The sequence below is a fragment of the Hippopotamus amphibius genome, chromosome 5 (assembly GCF_030028045.1).
Source record: "Hippopotamus amphibius kiboko isolate mHipAmp2 chromosome 5, mHipAmp2.hap2, whole genome shotgun sequence".
NCBI classification, from domain to species: Eukaryota; Metazoa; Chordata; class Mammalia; order Artiodactyla; family Hippopotamidae; genus Hippopotamus; species Hippopotamus amphibius.
Genome location: NC_080190.1, coordinates 61734061 through 61756514, shown reverse-complemented (window position 1 = coordinate 61756514; position 22454 = coordinate 61734061). Strand labels below are relative to the sequence as shown.

General features: G+C 48.9%; 2 protein-coding genes across 11 annotated transcripts in view; one reads left to right on the top strand and one right to left on the bottom strand.

Annotated features, from left to right (window-relative positions):
- Window positions 1-627: 627 nt before the first annotated feature.
- On the bottom strand, window positions 628-11222 carry DUSP13B (dual specificity phosphatase 13B). Of its 3 annotated transcripts, XM_057735176.1 has the most exons (6): window positions 11071-11222; window positions 8566-8769; window positions 7340-7434; window positions 3495-3668; window positions 1747-1967; window positions 628-1073 (listed from the first exon to the last, which is right to left on the bottom strand). In XM_057735176.1, the coding sequence occupies exons 1-6, from the start codon at window positions 11155-11157 to the stop codon at window positions 871-873; spliced, it is 984 nt and encodes a 327-aa protein (XP_057591159.1). In that variant the 5' UTR covers window positions 11158-11222; the 3' UTR covers window positions 628-870. The 3 variants fall into 3 exon arrangements, with proteins under 3 accessions (XP_057591159.1, XP_057591160.1, XP_057591161.1); XM_057735177.1 differs by lacking the exons at window positions 8566-8769; window positions 11071-11222 and adding an exon at window positions 7516-8178; XM_057735178.1 differs by lacking the exons at window positions 7340-7434; window positions 8566-8769 and having other exon boundaries at window positions 11071-11177.
- A 4314-nt stretch (window positions 11223-15536) lies between these two features.
- The window catches only part of SAMD8 (sterile alpha motif domain containing 8), a 53951-nt gene continuing 47033 nt past the window's right edge, over window positions 15537-22454 (top strand). For 6 of the 8 annotated variants that reach the window (XM_057735174.1, XM_057735169.1, XM_057735167.1 and 3 more), the window contains exon 1: window positions 15537-15749. In XM_057735174.1, coding sequence (XP_057591157.1) covers window positions 15576-15749 — 174 coding nt within the window. In that variant the 5' untranslated portion in view covers window positions 15537-15575. Of the gene's footprint in view, window positions 15806-22454 lie in introns of all 8 variants that reach the window. The other 2 variants (XM_057735168.1, XM_057735171.1) reach the window with 2 other exon arrangements.

The window sequence follows — 22454 nt, the reverse complement described above, 5'->3', positions numbered from 1 at the left end:
TTGTCAAGGTGTTTGTCCTTCAGGGCTTATAAGTGTTGGAGTGACATGATCAGATTTTCATTTTAGTAAGATGTCTAAGGCCCATGTGGAGTTAGAGGGCAAGGCTAGAGGTAGACCGTCAGGGGCCTGAGCAAGAATCCAGGTGAGAGATGAGGTGGCTTGAACTTGGGTAGTCAACAAAGATGAACCTAAATGAGCAGATCTGAGCCCTGTTTAGGAGGTAGAATTGGTAGGCCAATTGCAAGAGAGGCAGGAGTCCAGGGTGACACCCACCATTGACTTGGGTGACAACGCCTGTCAGAACCCTTTACTAAAATGGGAACTAGGAAAAGGAGTGGGTCTGGGTGGAAGGTGATGAAAAATTCAGTTTGAAGTTCAAGTGCAATATTCAAATGAAGATGGCCAGTAGGCTACAGAGGTTCTGAACTCAGAAGAGTTTTAATAGTTGGATTCTGATACAGCATGGGCATGGAGAGGATGTTGATGTATCAAACTTTGGTCTTTATTCAGACAATGGACTCAGACTCCATCTCTACGCTGCCATCATGGGTTGGCAAGCCTTCTGGAAGCTCATGACCATCCTGGAAGTAAGCCACAGCCCCACAAACCACCAGAAGATCTCCTGTCTTTATTATGATGAACCTTTTATTATAGAGACAGACTGAACTCTCTTTTGCATAAAGAATCTTTGGATTGAGTCAGGGAAATGCACCTGCTAAAGGTCACCAGCCAGCTCTCCCTATCTCTGCTTCAGTTAAGTCCCCACTAGATATTTACATCTCAAGGTCACTGGAAACAAGGTCCCCAGGGCCAGGTTGGTTGGGTGGACCATGCCAGCTGGAGGGTCAGGGTTCCTGGTTGCCCACCAGGTCAAAGCCGCCCTGTCTCCCGCCCCAGTCGGTGGTCCAGAACCTGGAGCTGCCGGAGGAAGCCTGAATTGGGGCAGATATTGCGGTGGGCCTGCACTGTCTGGATGGCTTCCACCAGCGTCATGTTCTCGCAGATCATGAGGAAGGCCAGGACGACTGTGGCAGAGCGGCTCACCCCCATGGCACAGTGTACCAGCACGCGGCCTGCGGGGAGACCAAACCTAGCATCAGCTACCCGTCCTCACACCGCTCGCCCTGTAGGGAATCAGAGATGCTTCTGCCCACCTATCCTTCAGCCCACCTATCACAGCATCCTGGAATACTGACACTGTCCTCACTGTCATATGGGGCAGCTAAGGCCCAGACAGGAAAGGAATTTGCTCAAGGTCACATAGCAAGTCAGTGGCAGGGCTAAGGTTAGCAGCTGGGATTCCCTTCTCCTGGTCCAAGGTGCTTCCTCTGGCGTCCTTTGCAACTCTCGCGTGGTAGGGGGTCAGTCCTCCTGGGTTTGTGTCAGATTACAGGGGGTGTCCACCTACCTCCCTTCCCCTCAGTTTTGCCCCTTCCCCTGCCCCTGCAGCTCTACATTCTTGAGGAATCTGCTCAAGAGCCTTGCTTGGTCCTGTACCTTCTGCCCAATACCTGGCCTCTTACTGAGGGATACGGTTACCCTGATGACCACACTGAATCTTAGTTATATCTATGATTGTTGGTTTCCAGGGTGTCCCTGAAGGGGATGCTCATTAAATGGTAGTAGTGAGCCCCTTGGGGTGGGAGGGTTGCTAAAAGACCCCACGTCAATGCTACTGGAAGAGTACATAGCTCCAGATGCCACCTGCACCCCACCTCCCTCCCAGTGCCTTCCCCAGCAGCTGACCTTGGGGAACACTGAGGGCACTTCGGATGTATCGAGCAACAGGCAGAAAGTAGACACTGAGGTCAAAGAAGGGGTTGTCATCAGCCTCGATGCCACAGTACTCCAAGGGCATTCCGCGGTAGAACCTGGCACCTGTGTCCACCTGAAACTGGCCTGCAGCGACGTTCACGATGTGCGTGATGCCCAGCTGGGTCAGCTTGTTCTTGTCCCGGGCTGCGTACCTGGAGAGGGGGCACAAGCGGAGTTGGGAGGTGAGGAGAGCTCACCGGGTCAGCTCTGGCTGGGCTGGAACGTGCCCCCTTGCCTCCTCTGCCATCCTCCCCCAAGGGTGGAGACTGCAACCAGTGAACTGGCCCGGGTGAAAGGGCTCCTCTAGTAGGAGTTCAACTCCCTTTCACTCAGGCCAACTCTTCTGGAGGGCATTTCGGCCACGTGCCTCAGAAACCTCAAAAATGTACACTTACTTTGCCCCAGCAGGTCTCCTAGGAACGTAAAGAATCCAGTGTGCTCCCAGACAAGTGTAAACTGGATCTAATGATATTTAAGATAGTGACAAAGTAGGAGGGAAATCACTAAATAGCCTATAAAAGGAGACTGACTATGGTAAAACTAAATGAAATACTACACAACCACTGAAGTGTGGTAGGTAGATGCAGATGAGCGAGGAAAGGTGTTGGTGCTGTACTGAGAACCTGTGAAAAATGCAGGATGACAAACCAGAACATTGTTTAAAAATGTTTTTAAAGTATGTCGTGGTGGGATGCATCGGGAGATTGGGATTACACACGTTACTAATAAGAAAAAAAAATCAAATTGTACACTTTAAATATACGCAGTTTATTGTATTTCAAAAATAATAATAAAGTATGTCGTGCAATCCCATTTAAAAAGCTTTCTGTATAAAGCAGATTACAAGATAGCAGTATGAAGCATTTCTGTATGTGTTTTTCAAAAGTCAACAAGGATTTTATTTCTGGTTGTGTGGGGGGGTACATATCTGTCATATTGTTAACAAGCTATTGATCCTTATTTTCTAAATATTAAGAAAGACATAAAATCCACATATATTGATCCGTATGTTCTAAATTTTAAGACGACTTTTAGGGAAAATGACTCACATTCGACTCTCTCTCTATACATCCTAGAGAAATGTGTGTGTGTTCCCAGGGCACATGTACTAGAATGCTTCTAGAATCACTGTTTATAATAGCCCCAAAGTGGAAACAACTCAGATAGAATGGATAAACTATGGCGTATTCATTTGAACAAATAATATATAGCAACGAAAAATGAATGAACTGTAGCTACACATAATATCAGCAAACCTCCCAATTTTGAGCAAATGACACCAGGCACAAAATACAAAATATGATTCTATTCCTCTCACTTTAAAAGACAGGCAAAAGTAACACAAGTAGTGAAACTGTAAAGAAAAGCAAGGACATAATGATTTCAGTACTCCGTGGTTATCTACAGGGAAAAGGGTTATGATGAGAAGGGTTCAGCAAGGGCTTCTGGGACACAAGTAACATCCTATTTCTTGACCTTAAGGGGTGAAAGTGTTTGTTTATGCTCTGTGCACTTTTCTTAGGTGTGTTCTATTTCCACAAAGTAATAATAACGTAAAAGGAAATACATATGTGGAAAGAGATGGTCAGAGGCGAAGACGGTGCCACCTCTGCCCTTACAGGGCTCCAGGAGAGGCCCCCCTTCTGCTCCCCCCACCCCACACCGTGAATCATGCTTACGCATCTCCCAGGAAGAGGTTGGGCCAGACTTCGTTGATGTGGCTCAGCATGGCAGCCCGACGGACCCACAACAAGCGCTGCAGTGAGGCCAGCGTGGGTGGCTGGTAGGAGGGCACCCGGACTGGTCCGTGGATCTTGGGCCTCCGGAGGTCCTGCTTCTGCAGCGAGTCCATCCTGGAACAGAGTGGACACTGTGGTGGCGCGGGGCCGGCTCCCCACAGGTGGGTCCAGGTGACAGGGAGGCCCGGGCCTGATGCAGTGCCCAGGTGCCACTGGAATGCTTCGGAAGGGCCTCAGTTATTTTGGATGAGGTGATTAACCAGCTCACCTGGGGCTGAGGCCTTTCCCCAGGGAACAAGGGAATCAACCCCTTGTTACCGCTGTGGAGCTGGGAAGCCCTCTCTCCTCTCTAGAGGCCCCTGATGTTGGAAGCTTTGTTCAAGGGGCTCTTGGAGTTCCCTGTTTGTAGCAACTAGTCAGTGCAGACCTCACCCCTTAGTCTCTGGTTACTTGAAACTTTGTGGGGATGGGGACTCCAGATGGCTGTGGCCCTCAGAGGGCACTTAGGAAGAACCCCCACAACTGGACAGCTCATCTCAAGCCCCCTTCTCTGCTACTTCCAGGGCTGGTTCTCAGGCTTCCATCCCTTCCCATTTTCAGTTGCTTGAAGCCCAGAGCCCATCTCTGGAGTGAGAGGCCTGGGCTATGAACGGACACTTGTTCGCACTTCCATACTGAATGAGCTAATGCCTCTTGGGGGCCTGGTGCCTCACTCATGGTAGGTCCCTATTTTACATAGGAGGAAGCTGAGGCAGGAACCTGAAGGTCACAGGGAATTACTTTTAAGCGATGCTCAAAGTCTTATGGCTGCTAAGGAGCAAGGCGGGGGTTTCAGTCCAGGTCTGTGCTCCTTCAGTTCCACCCCAAAGCCTTCACGTTACTATCTTTGGGGACTGCGGAGAGTGGTTGCACACCCATCTGTGTCTACAGGGGAGCCTGGGGTAGCTGTTGCACACCTGCCTACAGGCCCTGGGATTTTCCTCCTTACCCCCATGACTCAGGCCAGTGCTGCAGGTGCGGCCTCACCCAGGTGCGGTGACTTGTGTCAGGAGTCAGCTGGCTGAGGGAGTCCGAGACCCTGCAGAGCTGGGATGTCAGTGGCACCAGAACCTGGGTCTGGTGCTGGGCTGGGAAGGAGTGCCTCTCTTGGCTAACTGTTCCTGGCCCCCTCAACCAGTAACTAGGGAAGGTACAAACTGGGAAGAACTTCTTTGCTCTTTGGTAGACGGTGCCAGGACCAGGAAGAGAAATTGGCACCCAGGAGGCCACCGGCTTGGCCAAGCTCACCCAGCGGGCAATGGGAGGGCAGGGTGGAAGCGAAGACCCGGCTTTCCCTCTCATCCCCCACTGTGACCTCTCGGGGCAGGCTGAGCGGCCTGCCACCTACCTAGGGCATGGTCTGGGGCTGGAAGTGGGGGAATGTGTGCAGGGACAGGACTCAGCACGTGAGCGGAACAGGGCCGGGGCCGGTTCCGCCCAGAACACAAATGCTATGAAGCGGCTAGAATTCCAGGTCCTCCTCTTGGAGCCTGTGGGGGTGGGGCCTGACAGCAGACCCAGGCCACTGTGGACTGAAGCGCAGTCCTTCCAAATACCCAGACCCCTCTCTGCTTGGTACCTCTTTGGGATGAAAAGCTCTTGGCCCTGGAACTCCCCAGGGAGATGGGAGGCTACGTCAAGTGGTAGGAAAAGAACTTTAGAGGGAGGGTGGAGAGCCTGCACACAGCTCATTCTGAGGTCAAGAGCAAGTCTTTGCTCCTGTCTGGGCCACAGTTTCTCTTTCTCATCCTAAAGATGTTGGCCTTGCCTGACTTTAAGGAGGCTCTGGAAAGTTTGACCTGAGAATGAGGAGTGGCTGGCGTTACAGTAACTGCAGAGTAGAGTGCAGTGTATCCTGCTGGGTGGGGAGAGTCCAGCCACACTGGTCTGGAGCTAGCAGCTGGGGCTGCAGGAGCCTCAGGTGGGGTACTCTGGGGCTTTGGGAAGACTGGCAGGCAAGCCTCGGCAGGCCTCTGAGCTTCGTGTGGGGTAAGGCCGCCATCCAGTGGCCAGTGGGTGCCTTGCAGCCCAGCGGTGCCTGGGCGTGGATAGGCAGGCTCCAGCTGAGACAGAACTTTCCCCTGCTCCTCCTGGAGGCTCCTGGGAGAAGGAGGAACCAGCAGAGGGGTCAGGAATGAGGGCTGCTAGGCCACAGCCCATATCTCAGCCTCCTTGGGGCCTAGGCGCAGGTCTAGAGAGAAGGGAGCCTTTTCCTTAGAATTAGGGGTACTCCTTGTCAGGCCTCACTTTGGACCTCACACCTGATGCTTATGGATGTACTTCTTACCCGTCTGCTCTATCCCACGAGGGTCCAGCCCACCTTGTCAGCCATAGTCAGGCCCAGCCTCCACCCAGCAACTCATCCTTCAAGCTCCAGGAGCACCCAAAGCAGGGGAGTTAATGGCTGCAGCAGCCCCCTGGTTTCTGCCATCCCCAGACGTAGATGCTGAGGGCCGTGCCTAACACCTCCTCCCACATCTCCTAGGCCACCGCAGGGTGAAGCTTAGGCCCCACATCCAGCAGGAACAGGGCCTAGCCTGGTTCTTCTCCCCTCTCCCTCTCATGCTTCTTCTGCCTCCTTCCTACATCTCCTCCCTAAGCGAGCAGCTGCCTCTATGGGCAGTGCTTTTCCTGTTCTTGAGTTGCTGCTGTTTACAAGTTCAGATGCTTGTTTTCTGCTTTTGTCTGTGCCTCTTCTCCCCATTGTGTTCCTCTCCCTCCCCTCCCCACCCCCCACAGGAGCTCGTGCACCTCCACTGCCTCCCAGCACACCACCCCACATGCCAGTGGCCTTAGGCCAAGGCCCAAGCTGCCACAGGGCAGGGGGGCAGCTGTCTGCCATCCACCTCCTCCACTGAAGCTCCAGACTTCCCCTGGTCTTCCCTGCTGCTCAGTCTCTCTGCTTCCTCCTCCTCCTCCCCAGGCAGACCACTCAGGACTGTGACTGCAGGACATGTGGGGCCGGAGATCTCAGGGTAGGACAAGTGAGGAGTCTGGTGAAGGAAGCCTTGGAGAGGGTGGCAGGCGGGCAGCCAATGGTGAGCTGCCTGGGGCTCTGCACTCTGCATGCAGGCCTTGGAGGAGGGCAGACCTGAGCTGAGTTCTCAGGTTGGGAGCTTGTATCTGTGTGGACTTCTCTGAGCCAGTTTTCTCAGTAGGGCTGCTGTGTTAATTCCATGAGATAAGAAATGTTTATGGCACCTCCCACAGGGTCTGCCTCCTGGTAGATGCCCAATAAATGATGCATCTTAACTAGTATTATTACTCTTACCCTTTCAAGCCTCAGCCATATCCCATGGGATGGTGAGGCTTGGTCTCTCTCTCTTTGTGTTTCCTAATTTTTCTTTCTTTGTCCAGCAATAGTTTAATTATATTCACCACTAACTAAGGATGTACTATGTATCAGAGTTAAATGCTTACATTTTTCTCACTGAATTCTTACAGTACCTTTATGAGGCAGATCATATCATCATCCCCATTTTACAGATGAGGAAACTGAGGCTCAGAAAGATTAAGCAAAATGTCCAAGGTCACACAGCCAATAAGCATGGGAGCCAGGATTCAAGCCCAGGTCATTCTGACTACATTGCTTTGTCTGTGCTTCTATCTCTGACCCAGTCCCTCCCGTAATCTAATCTGATCTGGCCCTCCCTCCCCACCCCCACACATACACACAGGCACAGATGTCCTGGTTGTCATTACCCAGCATGCTCTGCAGCCCCCCTGAAATAGGGGCACTCACCCACCTGTGGGGGTATCTGGCCCAGGCTGTGGTCTTCTCTGACGGGTACTTTTTGCTCCCAGCTTCCAGCCGTCTGTCTCCGCACACTTGATTCTGTTTCTATTTTTTGATTGGAGTTTAATTATAAAGCATGATGTGCTGCTCCCCTCCTCTGGCCTCCCCCTGCCACTCCCAACTCACCCACTGATCCCCTGGCATGGGCAATGCCAAGCCCAGCCAGACACCTGGCCCTGCTGGGAGTAGAGGCGGTCCAGCAGGGGTCTGCCTGTGGTATGTGTGGATGTGGATGTTGATTGTGGGGCAGGAAGAAGGAAAATTGAATAACCCATTTTGAAAGGTCCGTCGGCCTTCAAGGGTGATGTGGAACGTCGGCAGAAAGTTAAAGCTAGAGGATATTCTATGGAGGAGCACGGGGGAGAGAACAGCCAAATCACACGCAAACTGGCGGAATTGCCAACATCAGAACCCAGGTCCAGGGGTCCTTAGTTGGGAGCCGAGGATTACAGGACTGGCCCAGGATTAAGATCCAGAGGACTCAGGCTGTGGCAAGTGTGGGCAGACAAACAGAGATCTAAGGGGAGATCGGAGCAGGCCTGGCCTGCAGTCAGAAGCTGTGTGTCCAGAAACCACTCTGCCCTTGGCCAAGCTCCTCCCTTCCCCAGAAGACGTTCCTGGCTCAGGCCTCACTGTCCCTTGAGGCCAGTGAGATGGTCTTTAGAGTCCCTTCCAAGGCTCATGGCTCCGTTAGGAACCTTGGATTTGAGCCTGTTAAGAACACTCCCTGTTCTCCAGAGACCCTCCTCATATACCCATACTTTAATGCTCTTCCCCACACTCCCAGATGACCGACACACACACATAGGCATACCTGCAGCCACGCCTCCCCTGGGTCTCTGAAGCCTGAGCTCAGCCCCTGCTGCGGCTCCCTGAGCCCTGGGGAGAGCTGGCAGAGGCAGCTGTGGCCAAGGGCTATCATGAACACTTAGAATCGCCCCCTCGAACGCGGGGAGGGTTGAGGTGGAATGAAGTGGGAGATTGGGATACCAAACTGTACACTCTAAATACATGCAGTTTATTTTCTGTTAATTGTATCTCAATAAAAGTTCTTTAAAAAAAAAAATCCCCCCCTCCTCCCATGCACCCCCCTCCCCCGCCCCGGACTCCCGAGGGAACCTGGGGTTCCTGGCCGAGCAGCCTCAGGGCCTGGCTGAGAGGGCAGCCCCTTCCCACCTGTGAGAACTGGAGACAGTGGCTGAGAGGGAGTGCAGGCAGCAGGAGGAAGTGGGTGGAGTTGCAGGCTCTAGGGCGGACCCCACACTGGGCTGTTACCATCTTCCGAGTATCCACCTGGGCCCGAGCCTCCAGCAGCACCAGCAGGGCCAGTGCCTGGGTGGCAAAGTGGCAGAGCCTTGTGGCAGGGAGTAAGGACCAGCTCTGGGGGAGAGATGAGCTCCATGTGACAGGCAGGTAAACCAAGGCTCAGACTGGCCTGGACTCATCAGGGCAGGGACAGGAGCTGCCAGCCAACCCTGTTTCTGCCTTGAGCCTCTCTGTAAGATCAAGTGGGTACAGATGCCAGGAGATGAGGAGGCAGGTTTGGGGCCCAGGGCTCATGGAGAGAGATGACCTCTCCCCACAGCCCCCTCCTCTCTCAGAGTCCTCCTGGGGCTCTGACGGCACAGACTATTTGGAGGATGGCATCCCCAGGAATTGTGCAATGCTATAGCCCTACTGACTCTCCCAAAGCCAGCTGCCTGAAGGGAGAGATGATAAGGTCTGAGGTTAGAGTATTTAAGGGCCCCAGGCTGAAGAAGTGGGGTCATTGGGCATAATCAGAGCTCTGCTGTTCTTTCAGGTTCCCAAAACCTGTTTAGAGGAAAGAGACCAGGATGGGAACATGCCATGCCTGTCCCCCTCTTGGCTCCCATACCTGCAGAACTCCCCACAACAGTTTCCACCTAGCTTCACCCCAGGCCTAATCCCAACCCCAACTTTAACCCTCATTTTCTTCCTTTACACTCACCCCCAAACTCCAAACCTAGCCCTCTGTCCTGCCCTAATCCCCAACCCCAAGGTGCTCATCCTCCTGACAGCATGGAAGAAGGAGTTGCTATTGCTCACGTGCTCCCGCTTGCTTGGGCTGGCTGTGCGTTCGGAGACAAAAACAGTTTTTATGGGTTGGGGCAGGGGGAGAGTCTGTCCATGCCCCATGGAAGCTCTTGGCAGGACGCTGCTGCTCTCCCAACTCCCAGGAGTGCCTAGGCTAGTTTCCCACTCCCAGCTGGCAGCCCTTCTGAGCCAGCGGGTGGTGGGGCACGGCCAAAGTCAGGGTTGAGGAGAGATGAAGGAAGGAGCAGTATGGGTAGCAGGAGCTGGAGGTGGGATAGGGGGAGTGGAGAGCAGCTCTGGAGGCTTGATCTCCCATCTGATGGCCCTCAGTGGGGATGTGAATGTGAGGAAGGTGGGCTGTTGGGGCCAGGCAGGGACAGCCCCAGCCTGGGCACATGGGAGAAGAAGAGCAGTGGGCATTCTGCAGCTCCTTCACAATCTGGTGCCCCCAGAGCCACTCCACCACAGGAAGAGACACCCTTGCTTCTTCTCAGTTGAGCTAGGGAAAACACAGAGCTGATGCCAAAGAAACTGCAGCAGCACCTTGGCAAACATTCGTGGGCTGGGAGCCCGAGAAGCATCGATGCTGCTGCAGGAACCCAACTCCTTCTACTGGGCAGCTGAGGACACTGGGGCCTCCCCCAGGAGGCAGGTGGCTTGGGGAGAGGAGGTATTGGGGATCTGTTCCCTTTATGCAGCCTAAGGACTGGGGGCTATTGTTCCAAATGCACTGAACATGGAACAGGAGGAAGGCAGAAGGTAAATGCATAGACTTCAGGAGAACCTTTATGTCCTAAAGGGGTCCCCAGAACCAGAGAGGGAGGAAGATTAGGGAGGGTCCTTCTGTAGATCTCTGAGATCACATTGGGTGGGGGTGAAGGTAGAGAGTGGGGTGCTGGGTCCAAGGCAGAGACCTGAATGGCATGGCGACAGGCAAACTTTTTATCAAGCAGGGCTTGTGTGAGGAGGCCATGAGCCAGTGGCAGGAGCACCTGTTCTCCTCTTTCCCATTGTGGGAATGGGTGCGTGGGGCGGACATGAGAATTAACTAAACTTGGAGCAATAGCTGCAGCCACACTTTTCCCCTAGAGCTGGGGCTGGGGTCCAGACCTGAGGGGAGGGTGTGCAGAGGTGTGGGAAGGGCCAGACAGCCCTCAGGTGCAGGACTGGTTGTACTGCTGCCTTGGTGGGGTTCAGGTGAGCCCCACAGGCTTTCCGCCAAGGAGGCAGGGCAGGGCAGCATCAGGACCAGGTTGGAAGGCCTCTCCTCTTCCATTTTATGCTTTCTACCCCTTTCCTTCCTAGCCTTTCCATCTTCTCTGGGTCTGAGCAACCTGGGTGGGCTAGGGGCGAGGGTCCTACCGGAGGGTTGCCTCAGCCAAGCCTTGGTGAGACCTTGGATTAGTGAGGGGAGCCCAGAAGCTTGGAGAATGGGCCAGGCCCCCTTCAACTCTCTCCTGCAGCCACACACAGCCTTGATATCCAGCCTCTGAACTGCTCCCATCCATGTCCTCCACCAGCCCTCACCCGACCCGTTCGTACCCTTGCCCTCTGCCCGGCCTTTGCCTGACCTCTCACTTCTAACCACACCCAGCCTCGGCCCCTCACGCCCTGCCCGACCCTCACCTGGCCCCTCAGCTCCGGCCTGCATCCCGCAGCTGCTGGTCCAGCCGGCAGAGCTGGTGGAGGAAGCCTCGGTTGGGGAAGACCCATCGGTGCTGCCTCACGGTGATCACTGCCTGGCGCAGGGACAGCTGCTGGCGCAGCATGAGGTAGGCCAGGACCAGTGTGGCGGAGCGGCTCACCCCTACCACGCAGTGCACCAGGACCTTGGCTGAGGAAGACATCCTGCTGAAAGAGCCTTTCCCACCAACCGGCCCACCCAGGGGCTGAGGCGGGGACCCAAGTTCCTTTCCCTGCTCTGCCCTGGGTGTATTCTGTGACCCTGAGCAAATCATTCAGCATATGTGGGCCTCCATTAACTGATCTGTCAAATGGGTATATCAACACCTATCATTCCTACCCTGGGGATGGGGTCCACACTCCCCAACATGGCTTACAGGACCCTCTGTGAGCTGGCCTTGCTGACCCTGCAGCCTTATCTCAGGCTGTCTCACCCCAACCCTCAGCTCTAGGAACACTGGGTGACTTTCAGTTCCTCGGAGCTGTCATGGTCCCTGGCCTCCAGCCTTACTACATGCTATTTCAACTACCTATAAAAGTCTTCTCCTTCTCTTGGTCTGACTACTATCTGCTACTCATTTGTCAGGTTTCAGCTGAGACATGCTTCCTGACCACTCCTGGTACCACTTGAATCACAGAGCAGCTCATCCTTTTGGCATGTGGCCTGGTGAATACTGTTGTAGAGGGAGCTTCCTCCTGATCCTCTGAGTTGAGCACCCTCTCCTGTGCTCCCTTTCCTCTTCACATTTGCCCACTCATCTGAGTGTCACTCGTAATACTTCACATTTTGACTGTCTTGCCACCAGGGACCCTTGCCTTGCCTAAGTGTGGATTCCCAGTATCTAGCTCAGTGCCTGGCACAGGGAAGATAATAAATAGTAGGTGAATGAATGGGTGAAGAAAGATGAATGTCAGAGTGCTTAGGATTCGACATCCCTGGCAGTCCAGCAGTTAAGACTCCCTGTTTCCACTGCAGGGGGCGTGGGTTTGATCCCTGGTCAGGGAACTAAGATCCCACATGCTGCACAGTGTGGCCAAAAAGTAAAAAAAAAAAAAAAAGTGCTATGAGCCATAGTCATCTTTCCCATGACACAGATGAGAAACTGAAGTCCAGAGAGGGATACTGGCTTACTCGGGGTCAGGTAGCAAGGGGAATGGCTCTCACTCAGGATGAACATGAAGCAGCTTCCCCAGGCTCCTTTGCTATACCCCAGGTATTATAAGATTTTTTTCCATTTGAAAGTACTTTGGGGCAGAAGCCAGACATCTAGGTACCAGATGGCAATCTCCCAAGGCTGAGTGGTGCAGACGAGGAAATGTTTTGTTGTTTGGGAGACCTGGCTTCCAGGCCTAGGGCTGCTCCTAACTTGTGGCATGACCTTGTATTCTAGGCCTCAATTTCCCCATCTGCGAAGCAATGCTGTTGGATAAAGTGCTGGAACACTGAGCAGAGGATTTTAAAAACCTGATGGCTTTTTAAAAGCTAGGGATGGGAGGGCACTGATTTTTAAGGGGAAACTGGACATCCCCCCATGACTGAACAGGATGGGATATGGGTTCAGAGCCCAAGTCTTACCCCCAGGTGTGCTGAGGGCACGGTGGATGAAATCAGCTGCAGAGGAGAAGTAGGCACTGATGTCGAACTCAGGGAGGTCGTGGGCTGGTACCCCCAGGTAGCTCACACTGCTGCCGTAGAAGTCAGGGCTGCCCTGACAGTAGAGACCCCCGTGGGCGGCGTTCAGCACGTGGGTGATGCCCAGCTTCCATAGCTCAAAGCGGTTATTTGCTGTGGCCCTGGGGAGGGGAGGAAGGGGGCTGGATGCTGGCTGAGCCATGAGGTCCGGGAAGAAGGCTTTGTCTGGTCCCCTGCTTCAGAGGGATGAATCTATTAGGGTCCAAAAAGAGCCAGAAGGAACCCATGGGGCTCCTCATAGCCCCACCCTGGGAGCTTTCTGGTAGGGGAGGTGGTGGTATAGGGATTTAGCTTTAGTCTCTTTTTGCATCCTGAGGCAGTCCACCCCTGCCTTGGCCAGGACAGGAAGGAGAGGACTGCTTCAGCTCTGGGACCCAGATGCACCTCCCTTCTTGCCCCATGCCCTACCACGCACATCCGGCCTCTCCTGGCCACTACCTCATACTTGCTTCTAATCTGCAAATATTTGAAGGTGACACCTTCCCTGATTCACCTTCAGTCAGCCTTCCTCACCCACTCTGTGTCTAGGGGATAGAGACTGGAACCAGAAAGGCAAGCTCTCTGTCCACCCCATCGCATACCCCAAATCACCATTCCCCAGTCCTTTGCCCCCTGGACCCGCCAATTGTTCTGAATATGCCAGAAGACTCCGGGAACCTCTGGGAGCTCCCTTCTTTCAAGCAGGCAAAGTCCCTGCTCCCCCTGGTGGCTGTGCATGATCACTGCAATGTTCCCAGGACACAGGGGTTCTGGAGAAAGTCCCTGGCCCGGGAAGCTCAGAGCAGAACTAGTCCCCTTGTTCCTACCCAACCCCCATCTCTGGTGAAGATCCCAAAAACTGTCTCTCCTTGTCTCCACCCCCACACCCCTTCAGCCAGCTACCACTCACGCATCTCCTATGTAAAGGTTGGGCCAAACTTCATCCACGTGGCTGGAAGAAATCTTCCCTGCCCTCAGGAGCTCCTCCAGTTCCAGGACGCTGGGGCAAGGCGTGGCTTCAGCATCTCCCCTCAGCTGTGGGAGTGAGGCCTCCGCCATGGGCCAGCCCACCCACCCCTCTGTCTCTGCGGTTACTCCTCTCTGCCTCTCCAGTGTCATTCCTCCTTCCTAGAGATTGGCAGGGACAGGTGAGACAGCAGCAAGTGACTCAGCAAGTCACAGGGGCCTCTAGAGAGAACGGAAGTTTTTCTCCCCAAGTCACCCCCAACCCCAAATTCCATGACAACATGGAATCAGGCATACCTCTGCAGGTCACCTCTCAGCCTCAGTTCCTTCATCTCTAAAGTAAGGAAAATTGTGAGGATTAAATGAAACAAAGGATATTGTGCCTAACACATAGTAGATGCTTAATAGATTTAGAGTCCTGTATAAGGCTATTTGGTTAAGTGGACTGAGTTAAAGTAGAGATCCAAGGTGCAGAGAAGGTGGTGGCTCCAAGGATGAATGATAGGAAAAGCTCTTCAGGTCTGGGTCACAAACTAAGTGGGAACTGTATGGTTTTTGGATGAGCTTCCAGATTATGGGGCTGAGGGGAAGTTTCCTGAGTTATAGAGTCAGAGAGATGTGGTGAGGATGCATGGAGGACCTCATCGAAAGGCTGCCCACAGAGCACGTGGGGGAAGGTTTGAACAATCGTTCTGTTATGAAGAAGGCTGATTTCTCAAAAGAGGAGGCTAAAATGGGCCATGTATGTCAAAGGGGGAGAAGGGAGATGAATGTTGCCCGAGACTTTCTGAAGAACCAAAGGGCTGTCATCAGAAATATTTTGGGGTGGGAGGGAGATTCCTCTGCCTCTGAGAGCTTTTGTCCCCACAACAAAAACAGAGAGGTCTGTATCTGTCCTTCTGCCAGAGCTAGTTATGAGCTGAAAACGTGAGATGTCTCTTGCCTGCTCTCAGACGACTTCATGAAGGCTTGATGGGGGGCGGCAGCTGCAGTGGGGAGGCTTCCAGCTCCACCTGCCTTTGAGTCTAGCTCCAGGATAAAGGCCACCCAGGGCATTCCATGGAAGCAGTGTGCACTCACGTCCACCCCCGAACCTGTCCCCACCCCCATCAGAGACACTGAAGTCTGCCTTGCACTGCCTGGGAAGGCCAAGAAGGGGCTGGAGCCCAGGTCACAGGTGGTTTTGGACTTGGTTTATGCCAGTGCTAGGCCTAGGCTGGGGGCTTCCCTCAGCGCAGGGTAGTATAGTAAAGTGAGAAGAGCATAGGTTCTTAAGTCAGACAGATTTGAGTAGGAACAGTGGCTTGGCACATATTAACTGCCCAACCTCAGGCAAGTTTCTTGGCCCTTCTGTGTTGTCATACCCTGTAGAGGTGGCACAGGATTAAGTGAGATATTTATACGGCATTTGGCATAGGGACTCTCAGAGAGTAAAGGCGCAATAAATGGTAACAATGATGGTTGGAGGCTGGCTCCTAGAGAGGAGCTGGTCCCTCCAAAGAAATTAGGAAAACGTCCTCTGGCCCCCAAACACTATTTATTACTCCCATAGGCCCCGCCCCACCTCTACTAGCCCCTCATCTTCTCCCACTCTGGCTTTGGGCTCGACGCATGCGCTCTCAGGTTTCCTTGCGGCGGTTTCTAGTCTCTGTCCTTCGCTCGCGCGCATCTTGAGCCCCGCGTCCCTTCCGGTTTTGGCCCCGCCCCTGCCCTAGGGCTCCGCCTCCCGCCAGTAGGGCCCCGCCTCCTGAAGCAATTCCGGTTCGGATTCGAGCGGCTTGCCGGCGGGGTTGAGACCAGGGCCGGAGCGATGCCTGCGCGCAGCCGCCACCGACCCAGCCTCCACTCCGGCTCCCCTACCCGGGCTCCGCCCCCGCCGCTTGAGGCGTTTCACTCCGGCGAGGCCGGGAGGGCGCCCGACTCCCACAGCGGCTCGGACTCCGACTCAGAGGTGGGTCCAGGGAGCCCGACTCGAACCGCGGAGGTGAGCAGAGGCTGAAGCGCTGGAGACGGGCGTTTGGGGGGCGTCTGCGGCCAAGGGTGAGTGGGGAGTCGGGGATGGAGCTGGGGGCTGCCACCGACAGGGCCCCGGAGGGGCCCCGGGAGACGGTTGAGGGAACGTGGAGAGTCCCCTCTAGAATGGAATCTGAGGGAAATGGAGGTTGTTGAGCCGAGGGCCTGAGAGGAGTGATGATGGCGCGAGACTGAGGGGTAAGTAGAGGCTGAGGGGCGAGCGAGAGAGGGTGGGAGGCTGAGGGAGATGTGGCCTTCAAGAGGCAGGGGCTTGGAGGTTTTGGAAAGCCGGGTAGTGAGGCAAAAAGACCGCAGGGGTCGCGCGGGAATACGGGACCGGAGGAAGAGGTGCTCTGGGATTTGGCAGTGGGGGCGAGGGATCAGAGGAGCCGGCCCAGGGTCGGTGTTACCACCCGGCGAGAGAGGGGGAACCGGGGTGGGACTGAAGAGATCGCTGACCAGAGAGGGTGGTGGTAATTAGGGGAAGGATTTAGGCTTGAAGAGGAAGGGGCTATCGGGTGGCAAGTCGTTTGGCCTTAAAGGCCAGAAAAAGAGAAATGGGGTCAAGAAAGAAAAGGAGTCCTTGGGGGCTCTAATTTAGGGCTGTGGCATTTTCACAGGAGTCTTTCAAAGCATGGAAGATCACTCGGGTAATATACTTGGGTTATGGGGCCTTCTCATTTGTGGACAGTGAACCCTTTAAAGAATCTGAGGTGGGAGGGGTAGTGTTAAACACTGATTTGCTCAAAGGACTAGGGGAAGTAGTGAAAAGGAAATCATGTTTGGAAAAGGTAGTGAAAGGAGTGATTCTGAAAATAAAAATAATCATTTGGATTTCTTCTAAGAGTAATAGTGTGTTTCTCTTTTTTTTTCTTTGTATTTTTCTTAAATTTAAGTTTATTTTAAATACTGAACAAGTTTAGACAATTTTTTAAAAAAGATATAATACATTACTTTTAAATTAAAAAAAGACTCGTAACGAGAATTTGAACACTTAGATTTTACAGTTGCTCAGTATTGACTGATTTCATTTTGATAGCTGGAGCTGACATATTGGGCACAGGGTAAAAATGTGGTCAATATAAATGTCTGTGTTAAAAAGGTACATAAAACTGTGTGTGAAATCACCACAGTCCAGGAGACTACCAGATCTTCCTTTCACCCATCTCTTGAAAATTGGAATGGTACCTTTGACAGATTTGCAGAACCAATGTTTTTCAGATATTGTATGAATAATATTTTTAGTAGAGTTATCTAGAAGGATAAGCATAGAAGATGCTTTGTAGTTGACAGTTAATGGAACTGGGATAGGTGGGTACACAGATGCCTTTTATAGAGGACATAATACCAAAATCATAATTGTGTCAGAAAAATAATTATTGCAATACTTATATTCTCTTTAGTTGAAATAGATTAATTTTCTTTTGTAATTGTTAAATTATAACATGGCTTTGTGAAGTGTTGTTTGACTTTAGCCACGTCTCATACGTTGTTTTACTTTACAACTTTTTATCCAATTATAAGTTTGCAAAGTTGTTGGCATTTCAAAAAAAACTTTTAATCAAGTATTTCTAGTCTAAATGGGTATCTAACGGTGTGATCTTCATGAGATAATTTACTGATTGCAGTTAGCTGTTAAATTAGTTTATGTGTGTAGACTACATGTCATATCCTCAAATGCTCAGTGGACTAATAATTATATCTTCAAAGGAAAGATGAATTCTTAGCTTTGCTTTTAGCTGTTATTAAAAGATTAACCCCTTTTTCTTTAAATTAATACAGTCTTTAGTTGAAGAAGTATATGTAGTATTACTATTGTTTATTTATGTTTGTTTACCTTCACTAGACTGAGATTCTCAACAGACCTTGTCTTCATACTTAGCTCTAAATAAAAGTCTTGGCATGTAAAAATTTGCTGAACTGAACTGAAGTATAAGAACTGTCTATTAAGATTACATCTTAATGTTACTACAAAATTAAAGAGAGAAACTGTTAGGTGAAGTTGTACAATTAATATATTAGCGTGCCTAATATGTTATCTTTGTTTTGCCTTGACAATTTTCACAGCCACTTAGTTTTAAATAAAATCAGTTATATGGTAGAGCAGTTTCTCTAAGGCAAGAAAATCTATTTTACTCCAGAGGAAGCCATGATGACTGCCATGGCAGAACATGCAGATATATTTAGATAATCAGTTTTGATTTGAGTAGCATCCTCGCCATTCTGCAAAGACTTCACACTGCAAAACTACTTGTAAACATTTTTATTTTGTTAATCACTAAGATCCTCAATGCTTTTTTGGAACTTTGCCATGGCTGATTTAGAGACATTTTCATGACTTCTGAGAACTGAAATTTGAACACTGTTTTTGGGAAACTGTTGAATTACAGATGTTCTGGTGAATATTATCATTATTATTTTGTCTTATAAGAATGACCACATTAACTAGTTATTGTTTCAAAATTCTTACTTCCAGGCCTGCTATAATATTGTGGTATTAATAGTAGGATATACCTAGCACGGCCAGTAATCATGACAGTGATTCTTATTTTAGGTCTTATGATTCTCTTGGCTTTGAGAAATCAGGAGGTTAACTAAAAATTAGAAGAGCATGGGCCAGGCACCCTTTGAGAACAGTTCGGTGTTTACATGCTGCCTTTGTCACTGCCTGGTAATTTGCCATCTGAGTATGTGGATATGGATTTGTGACAGACCTGTACCCCTTCCTCCCATACACATAGCACCATTAACAGTGGATCTTAATCTAGCCAAATGTAAACTTCAGGCTTCCGTATTTGAAATGTTTCGTTGTTTCACTAAATGCTGGGCCCCACTAGTAGTAAAATCACCTCACTGCAGAATGTAACATAATATGAGTCTATCTTGGCTTTTGTTTAGGATAGCAGAAACTAGGAAAACTTGGTCATAATAGTTTCAGCACAGTGTTTCACCTTTAAACAGTGCTTTATGATATGTACATTAGAAGAATTGTGGAGGCAGAGGACCTGTATTTGTCTTGAATATTTATTGTGGGTTTAGTGTAGCTTTTGAATTGTGACTGCAGAAAAGAGAGGTGGTAATGTATCTGTTATCTTGACACTTTTTTCTGTTCTTTTAAAGTTCTTGACAGGTAAGGAATTCTAGTAGGAGGTGAGAACCATGAATTCTGCTAATTTAGGGTCTTCCTATAAGTTGAACTGTGTCACTGTGTTACTGGAAATGCCTGCAAATTGGCTTTAGTGTGGAACTTTGAGACTAAATTAAATTGATGTCAGTTTCATCAATATAATATTGGTATGAAAGTCAAAGATTGCCAGAACCATACATTAAGATTTGGGGCCAAGTCCAGTATATTTGCACAATATTGTAATGGAATTTAAAGTCTTGAGCCAGTTTCTCATTTTCCATTATGTTGATTTGATTTGGCGGGGGGAGGGGAGGTCAGCATGTTTAAAAATAAAGATTTTTAGCAGTCTGTCAAACCAATACTAGCCGGCCCATATTTTATTTTAGTGATTAGAATAAGAATTTGAATTTTATATACTTGGCTTCTTTACTGGTGTGCTCTGGCATGCAGCTAGGTTAAGGATTTTCCATCAAACTTACCACTAAATTTTAACCATTGTGTAAAAACTTTTACTATAGCTTAGAATATATCCTGCACAGTGTTGTCTATTAGATTCTTATTCATTGAACTGAGACCGTTCTGAATGTGGTGTAGAATTAGGTGCAGCCAAACAGTGGAAGTCTTAGTTTAAAGGCAAGTTGGAGTCAGAAAAGGTTTGTGTTCTTTGGTATACATGACAACTTTTAAAAATAGCAGTATATAAGAGTGGATGGTCTGTGCAGCAAAAAAATGTCCCAGGGCTGAAGTGCATCCAAGAAAATGATAATGTAACTGAAGAAGCAATTTAATTTATTTCAAATGTGCTGCCCCAGATTCTGCTGTTCAGAAGAAGTAGGACATAACAAAACAGTAGAAAATCACTGCTAGAGTTTCAAAAGTGGTAGGAGGTCGTTCTGGGTCTTTGAAACTGTTTTGTAATTGTAGCAGATTCATAGATACTTGGAAACTGTGCTTACTAAGAAAAAGTAAACTATCTTTTGATAACTATAAAGAGAAAATGATACTTTTTTGTTTGCTCAATGAAAAGATTTTAATTTAGGATTAAAAAATGTTAATGGGATTTTTAAAAAGCTGCATAATCCCAAATACTATTAACTGAGAGCAAAATGCCCAAAGTAAACCTTGTCATCTGACATTTTGGTTTGCTTTCATAAAAATTACTCCTATGCTGTGGTTTATGGATCTGCACACTGGTATAATTTGTCTCTATTGTGCATATTAAATAAGTCTTATTAGGTGTTAAATTTAAGCTTATTTTAGTGTGAGTGCAACTGTAATGCAAAATTGCCTTAAGGAGAATATATTAACATTAACTTCATATAATTAAAAAAAATCTCTTCCCTATTTCTTGTCTTGGGACATGGAAATTATTTTTTAGATTTTATACATCGCTTGGAAATGCTAGGTCTAAAAAAAATTTCTCTGTATACCAAATCAATAATAACTTCCCAAAACAGCACATTTATATTAATGAACCATATTTCATCAAATCATTCTAAATTCCTTTAGGAACATTTGAATGTATGATTTTTGAAGACAGTGTATGATATTTAAAGAGGAAAGTTGCTTCAAACAGCTGTACTCCAAGTATTTTAGAGTATTTTATACACATACACACACACACAATCTAGTGAAACTACAAGAAAAGTCCAACTTATTTATTTATTTATTTAATTCTTTAACATTATGGTTTATTACAGGATATTGAATATAGTTTCCTTTTTTTTTAATTGGAATATAATTGCTTTACACTCTTGTACCAGTTTTTGAGGTACACCAAAGTCAATCAGCTGTATTTATACACATATCACCATATTCCCTCCCTCCCTCGACTCCCCCCTACCCTCCCCGTCCTGGCCCTCCAAGGCATCATCCATCATCGAGTTGATCTCCCTTTGTTATACAGCAACTTCCCACTGGCTATCAATTTTTTTTTTTTTTTTTTTTTTTTTAGATTCCGTATATGTGAGTTAGCATACGATATTTGTTTTTCTCTTTCTGGCTTAATTCACTCTGTATGACAGACTGAAGGTCTATCCACCTCATTACATATAGCTCCATCTCATTCCTTTTTATAGCTGAGTAATATTCCATTGTATATATATGCCACGTCTTCTTTATCCATTCATTTGTTGATGGGCATTTAGGTTGCTTCCATGTCCTGGCTATTGTAAATAGTGCTGCAATAAACATTATGGTACACGTTTCTTTTTGGATTAGGGTTTTCTCTGGGTATATGCCCCATAATGGGATTACTGGATCATATGGTAGTTCCATTTTTAGTTTTTTAAGGAACCTCCAAACTGTTTTCCATAGTGGCTGTACCAACTTACATTCCCACCAACAGTGCAGGAGAGTTCCCCTTTCTCCACACCCTCTCCAACATTTGTTGTTTCTAGATTTCTTGATGATGGCCTTTCTGACCTGTGTGAGGTGATACCTCATTGTGGCTTTGACTTGCATTTCTTGGATGATGAGTGATGTTGAGCATCTTTTCATGTGTTTGTTGGCCATCTGTATGTCTTCTTTGGAGAAATGTCTATTTAGGTCTTCCACCCATTTGTGGATTGGGTTATTTGCCTTTTTGGTATTAAGCTGGATGAGCTGCTTGTATATTTTGGAGATTAATCCTTTGTCTGTTGTTTCGTTGGCAAGTATTTTCTCCCATTCTGAGGGTTGCCTTCTTGTCTTGTTTATGGTTTCTTTCGCTGTGCAAAAGCTTTTAAGTTTCATGAGATCCCATTTGTTTATTCTTGATTTTATTTCCATGATTCTAGGAGGTGGGTCCAAAAGGATCTTGCTTTGATGTATGTCATAGAGTGTTCTGCCTATGTTTTCCTCTAGGAGTTTTATCGTGTCTGGCCTTACATGTAGGTCTTTAATCCATTTTGAGTTTCTTTTTGTGTATGGTGTCAGGAAGGGTTCTAATTTCATTCTTTTGCATGTTGCTGTCCAATTTTCCCAGCACCACTTATTGAAGAGGCTGTCTTTTGTCCATTGTATATTCTTGCCTCCTTTGTCAAAGATAAGGTGACCTTATGTGCTTGGGCTTACTTCTGAGTTCTCTATTCTGTTCCATTGATCTTCCTTTCTTTTTTTGTGCCAGTACCATACTGTCTTGATCACTATGGCCTTGTAGTATAGTTTGAAGTCAGGAAGCCTAATTCCACCCACTCCATTTTTCCTTCTCAAGATTGCTTTGGCTATTCTGGGTCTTTTGTGTTTCCATACGAATTGTAAGATTTCTTGTTCTAGTTCTGTGAAAAATGCCATTGGTAATTTGATAGGGATTGTGTTGAATCTGTAAATTGCTTTGGGTTCTTCCAATCCAAGAACATGGTATGTCCCTCCATCTGTTTGTGTTGTCTTTGATTTCTTTCATCAGTGTCTTATAGTTTTCTGCATACAGATCTTTTGCCTCCTTAGGCAGGTTTATTCCTAGGTATTTTATTCTTTTTGTTGCAGTGGTAAATGGGAGAGTTTCCTTAATTTCTGTTTCTGCTCTTTTGTTGTTAGTGTATAGGAATGCAAGAGATTTCTGCGCATTAA